Source organism: Leptosomus discolor, chromosome 20, assembly GCF_034619465.1.
Source record: "Leptosomus discolor isolate bLepDis1 chromosome 20, bLepDis1.hap2, whole genome shotgun sequence".
In the NCBI taxonomy this organism is placed as follows: Eukaryota; Metazoa; Chordata; class Aves; order Leptosomiformes; family Leptosomidae; genus Leptosomus; species Leptosomus discolor.
The window spans coordinates 4,667,435-4,673,796 of NC_141410.1; the positions used below are offsets into that span (position 1 = coordinate 4,667,435).

General features: G+C 68.7%; 1 protein-coding gene across 1 annotated transcript; it reads right to left on the bottom strand.

The window, feature by feature from the left end:
• EFHD2 (EF-hand domain family member D2) lies at positions 1–4,080 on the bottom strand. Its single transcript, XM_086476142.1, has 4 exons — positions 4,005–4,080; positions 517–664; positions 281–415; positions 1–135 (listed from the first exon to the last, which is right to left on the bottom strand). The coding sequence occupies exons 1-4, from the start codon at positions 4,022–4,024 to the stop codon at positions 1–3; spliced, it is 438 nt and encodes a 145-aa protein (XP_086332268.1). The 5' UTR covers positions 4,025–4,080.
• Between the last annotated feature and the right edge of the window lie 2,282 nt (positions 4,081–6,362).

A 6,362-nucleotide genomic window follows, 5' to 3' on the forward strand; every position in this document is an offset into this window, starting at 1 on the left:
TCACTGCTTGAAGGTGGACTGCAGCTCCTTGAACGCCGCCTTCCTCTGCTTCAGCTCCTCTGCCTGCTTCTTTTTCTCCTCCTGCTCCGCCTTGATCTCCTCCTCGAAGCGGCTTGCGTCGTGGATGGCTTGAACCTGCCAACACGGCTGTGTCTGGCTGGGTCCCCCAAGACCCCCGCCACCCACCCCAGCATCCCCGCCAGCGGGCGGGTGCTGAGCGCCGCAGCAAGCCGGCACCAAACCTGCGTCGGGACCCCTCGTGCCCCGGCGCTCGCCTCACCTTGGCTTCGAAGAAGCTCTTGGCGCCTTTCACCCCCTCTGTGGAGACGTCGATTTCCGAGAGCCGGGCCAGGGCGTGCAGCCCGCTGTCCTCCTGCAGCTCCCCCGCCGCTGCCTTGCGGAAAATCAGCAGGAACTGCGAGGGGAGACGTTGCCGTTGGCTCCCCCGAGACCTCAAGGCCGACACAACTCCCTCCCCACCTTCTTACCACCAGCCGAGCCCCGCCAGCCCCTCACCTCCCGAAAGCTGAGCTTGCTGTCCAGGTCTTCGTCCACTTCCTTGATCATGTTCTTCAGGCCCAGGTGTGTCTGCGGTGCCCCCAGCTTCTCCATCATCAGCTTCAGCTCCATCAGGTCAATGAAGCCATCCTTTCCCGCGTCGTACCTGCGCGACGGAGACGTGGTCCAGTCACATCACCACAGACCACCGAGCGCACGCCACCCCCCCCGCCGGCACCTCTGCGTGCGTCTGCCACCCGGTGCCCACGCTGGCCGGGGAGTGGGGTGGCAGGCACGGGCAGGAGAGCATGGAGGCAACAGCTAGGACTTGGGCACCGATGATCTCGGGCGGCTTGCCAGACCACGGGAAGCTGCCGGCAAACCGCTAACAGGCCCCTGGAGCGCCCTCCGGGATCATTTCTGCTTCCGTGTGCCACTCGCCAGGAGAAACCCCCGGAACGCTGCCAAACCTGCCGCTGGCTCCCTGGGCCAGGAGCCTCAGCACACGCACCCCTCGGCCGCTACGAGGCATAACGGGCCACAGTGCCGAGCCTACCGGGCACCGCTCCCTCCATAGTCCCTTGGTCACAACCCGCCTTCTGCTTGGCAGCGTCGCCAGCTTGCCCGGCTCCCAGGGATTTGGTGCCCTGTAGGTGCTCCCAGCAGCCCCTGCCCCTTGGCCTGCGGGGACCTCGAGCCCGCCCAGAGCAGCCACCACGTCACCACCACCTCTCCATGACACCTCCAGGCCACCACTCCCACCTGCCCAAAGCCCCTGGGCGTCCGCGCTACAGCCCTCGCCAGACGCCTGCGCTCGGCTGAGAGATCTGGGGGTGCCTCTGCTTCCCGAGCCTGCCTGCGACCCCACCGCCGTCCCCTCCGGCCTCCCGCCAACTGCCCCCGCGGGCTGGGCCAGCGGCACGCTGCCCTCTACCCCGGAGCCTTTCGGCGCAGCACAGTAGGCTCTTGCTGGGGAGCCGGCACAGATCCATGCTTCGTACGGATACACGGCATGGGCAGCCGCTCTCCCCACGGCGTCCCTGCAAGGCTCGCTGCCCTCACCCCACCGCCCTTCCCGGCCACCACTGCGGGCGCAAGACGACGGCCCTGCGCAATGCAGCAGTAGGTGAGCAGCGACCCGGCTGCCACCGTCAACACTCAGGGTTTTGTCTTTTTGTGGGTCGCTCGCCTTTTCTGCGCCTGCCGGCACCGCAGCAGCCACGCAGAGCGCCCGGCTCACCGCCCTCGCCGCGCTGCAGGGCTGTGACTCATTTGTACCTTCTCTGCTGTGGTCTGCTCTGCCCGTGTCGCAAGCGGCGTGCCTTCCGGCTCTCCCACGCTGACGGGGGCCCCGAAACAGGGCCGGCCCTGCACCAGCCCCGCTCGCCTCTGCCTGCTGCTGCCGTCACCCCGGCCAGGGGAGCAGCCCCCACGCGCTTTCTGCCTCCGAGACCCCTCTCAGAGCATCGCCTGCAGAGTTTCTCCGCAAGGGGAATGTGGGCTAGCCTGGCCCTGCTGCCCCGTCCTGTGCAAGCCATCTCCCAACTGCAGGGTGCTTCCTCGTTCTCGCTCCCCTCCTCTCTGATTTTTGGGTACGGGGGCATTCCTCTCCTTATCCCGGGGAAGCTCCCAAAGGGCAACCTCTCCCACACGGAGAGCAAAAACCCTTCCGTGGACGAATCGCCACATCGCAAGGGCAGCGTGGTGGCACTTGCCTTGACAGCATCCTTTCCTGGAGGAGACCCCGCCAGCTCCCAAACCCCCGGGGGCCGCCCCCGCCACCTCGCCAGAGAGCGCACAGCCCCGGCGCTGCTCCTTTCGCTGCAGCGAGACGCTGCAGGTGCCAGAGCAAACACGTCTGCTTCGCACACCCGGCTCCCTCGCCTGCGCAGCGCCGGCCAGACTCCCACCACGCACCCCTTCCCTGGCTCCCCGCACCACCATCTGTGCCACGGCCGGACCACCCACACCCACCGCTGGCACTGGGAGCAGTCGCTCCCGTGGCGGCTCTGCCCCTGGAGACCCCCAACACTGGGTCCCCCCATTGCGAGCTCCCTTCTGCTGCAGTCCAACAGACTGCCGGCAGCAACCCGCACGTCTCGCTCGCTGCCGTGTCCAGACGGCGGGGTGACAGCCCTCTGGGGAGAAGTGAGGAACATGGGGGGGTTCCTCTCGCTGCCAGGGACGCTGGCAGGGCACGCCAGCACCCTCGGCAGGCCCCCCAGCCTCGTGCATCAGGGCTCCCTGCCTCCATCTCCTCTGCTCCCTCCAGTGCTCAAGCCAGACCGCGCTCACGCGGATGTCCCCCCACCGGTGCCGGCTGGGGCAATGGGCAGCGGCACACCACAGCCGTGCCAGCGCTGTCTCCACGGTGCCAGCACAAAGCCCCCCGCCACGCCGTGGGATCTGGGGGGGGATGCTCCACACCATCCCGCTCGCCCCCAGCTACTCATGTGCATCCTGGCGTGACCGCCGCCGCTGTCGCAGCCACCCTGATTTCCATCTCCCCCTGGAAATTTCCAGGCCTCGACGCCTGCTGCCAGCTTCACCCCCTGGGGCTGGGGGCTGAGCTCGCAGAGTCACGCTCCGCCGTGCGTGGTGGCACGCAGCGCGGCCAGGGATGCCGAGGACGTGCCGCCTGGCCCCCGCGGCCCCGGGGGGCTGCACTGCTGCCAAAACGCAGGAGCCCCTCGGCACTGCGGCAGAGGCAACGCGGGGGTCTCTCGCGGTACCCTTTAGGCCCCCACCCCCTTCCCCAGCCTCACCACAAGGTGCCACGCTCCCTGCTCTCAGGAGATGGAGGGGAAAAAGGGTCCCTTCGGCAAGGATTTGGGGGTGGGCAGGGGGCTCTCCAGCAAGAAGCTGGGGGGGAAGGTGTCCCCGGCCTCCCTCCCACCTCCTGTGAGGTGCGGGGGTGGTAGTGGTGGGGAGATCCCTGGGATCCCTCCCGCAAGGAGCTGGGGGTGTCCCAGGCATCCCTCCTGCAAAGAGCTGCGGGGGGCGGGGAGCCTCCTGCAAGCAGCCAGGGGGTCCCTACTGCAAGAGGCTGGGGGGGGGTGGTCCCGGGGGTCCCTCCTGCAAGGGACTGGGGGGTCCTGGGGGGCCCTGCTGCAAAGAATGGGGGGTTCCCTCCTGCAAAAAGCCAGGGGGTCCCTCCTGCAAGCATCCGCAGGGGTCCGGGGGGGGGGGGGGGGAATCTCCTCCTGTAAGGAGCCAGGTGGTGCCCTCCTACAAGGGACTGGGGGGGGGGGGGGGGGGGGGGGGCCTGGCCGTCTCTGCTGCAAGGAATGGGAGTCCCCTCCTGCAAGGAGTCGGGGGGGTCTTGGGGGGGGTCCCCGCTGCTGCAAGGAGCCCGGGGTCCCTCCTGCGAGCACGGGGCGCTGGGACATCTGCCCTGCCAGCAGCCACGATGCTGAAGGTCCCCCGGCGGGGAGCCGGTGATGCCACCCGGGGGGTCCCGGCCCCCGTCTCCCGCCCTCCCCCCCCCCCCCCCCCCGAGCACTCACTGTCGGAAGAGCCGCTCCATGTCGCGGAGCTGCCGCCGGGAAAACTCGCGGAACTCCCCGGCGGGGCTGAAGACGCGTCGTCCGCCCCCGGGCGAACCCTCGACCCCCACCCTCCCCACCGGGCTCCCCGGTCCCGGCCCCGGCTCCGCTCCCCGGCCCCGCCGCCCCGCCAGCTCCTCCGCTGCCGCCATGGTGGTGCCCGGATGGCCGCGCCGCTCCGCCCCAGCTCCGCTCCGCCCCGGGGGCCGGCCTGCAGCCCCCCCCCCCCCCCCTCCATCCCCGGCTGGGCTGCCCCTGCCCCGGGGAGGGACGAGCCGCCGGTCTTGTGTCCCCCTCCTCTCCCGCTGCCCTCACCCCTCGCCGCGGGGGGCTCCGCCTGCCGCCGCTCCCCATCAGCCCCTCACCGTCTCCCCGGCCTCCCCCGCCGGCTTAGGGGGGCGGGGGGGGGGGGGCAGCACCGCCTCTCCGCTGTGGTCCCCTCCCCCGGCGGCGTCTCCAGGGGATGCAGGCGCGAATCCTTTGGCTCAAGGAGGGGAAGGGGCTTCTGCAGCCCCAGGTGCAGACACCTGAGGTCCTTGCAGCTCCCCATCCATCAGCGCTCGGGGGGGGGTGGCAAGGGTGGCACGGGGGGGCACACAGGTCCATAGCCCAGCCCCAAACCACCAGGGCGACCCCCGCACAAGGTGCCTGTGACCCAGACGGACGGGCTCACAGCTCAGCCTCTGCCAGGCGTGCAAGGTCACGCTTCGCGCCAACACAAGCCCGGGCCGCCACACCGGTGGAAGCCCACAGCACATCCCCTCGGTGGGGAAAACCGGGTCTCGACCCCTACCCGAGCGCCACACCAGAAACGAGGCGTCAGCCACCACGCACCCCTGGGAGGCTTGGCCCGCCAGCACACCCCGACAGCACGCCTGCAGCCCATGCGGCTCCTGCGTCAGCGAGCTGCAGCCCCTCTGTACTGCTTTCAGAGCTTTTTTACCTCTTAAAAAAAACCCACCAAAAACCAAACAACACAAAAAAGCCCAACGGGCTTTCACTTGCATCCCACTTCTCCTTGGCTGAGCAGCTCTGCCAAGGACTCGGCACACACTGCTCCGAGCGATGCTCAAGCAGAGCAGCTGCCAGGGCCACGTGCGCCAGAGCTGCCCGCTCCCCCGCAGGGCCCCCCCCTCCCCAAGACGCCCCTGCTCCCCACAAACCCACGTCTGCTCGCACCCTTGCCAACAGCAAGCGTGGCAGCCAGGCTGGCAACGGCGAGCAGGCAAGCGAGCCCCCGTCGTTGCCCCAGCCCGACCAACCGGGCCTTCGCTCGCATCTCCCCGTGCTCGTTCTCACGCTGCTGCTGTAACACCCCAGCGCGGCCGACGTGGCTTCTCTTCTTCCCTTCTCATCGCTACGTGGCAGCTCACCACGGCGCTGCGCTCCGGCCTTCCTGGGGTGCTCTGTTTCCATATGGCAGCAGGCTCCAGGCTCCGACGCCCCCATGACACCACGGGGACTGGAGCACGTGGGAGCTGCACGGGCGAGGGATGACTCGAGCCGCACGGGCTTCACACACCGCTTCGGCGGGAACACGACAGAGCCTACGCCCTTGACTTCGCACGTATACCGTATACACTGGGCTGGTGTTCGCTCACGCATATACACTGGGCTGTATCCCCGCACCATTTTCTATTGCCATCCCCCCCCCTCCCCACCCTACTGGGGACAGACTGGGGGAAAACAAGGTCCGACGCGCCGTACCAACGCACCAGCATGGCCAGGAGCCAGGAGATACCAACAGGGGCTCCTCCAAACGCACCCGCCCCTCGTACCGCGTCCAACGTGAATAAGTCCACGGTGCAACGACCCCTTCCGACCGCAGACCTTCGTCTGCCACGGGGTGCCTCTCCTACTTGCCTCCTGTCGCGGCCGCTTCTGCTGCGTGCTCTTTGGCCTTCGGCTCGCCCGAGCGGAAAGGCTTCTTGGCTCCAGGCTGCAGAACAGAGAGACATCGAACACCACCTTCACCCGCAAGAGCTCAGCATGGCCTTCACACCGCCCATGGGACCTGCGTGACCTTCCCTTCTCCCTTGCCCTAGGACACGACCCAAACCCATCGACAGAGCTGCCTACACACGCATTGCCCTCCAGCTTCGGCAGCGGCGATGCCGCAGTGCGGCCAAGCCCGGCCGAGCAGCAGGGCCCCGAGATGCCCAGCCTCTTGGGACCGTCCGCCTGCCCGCCCGCAACATCCCACGGCCCTGACAGACGGAGCTGCCTGTTGTGCACAGCGGAGGAGCTGGGTATCGCATGCAGCTCCTGGCTCCTCGCCTGGCATCTGCCTCGCCACCGCAGAAGGGCACAGGCACCTGC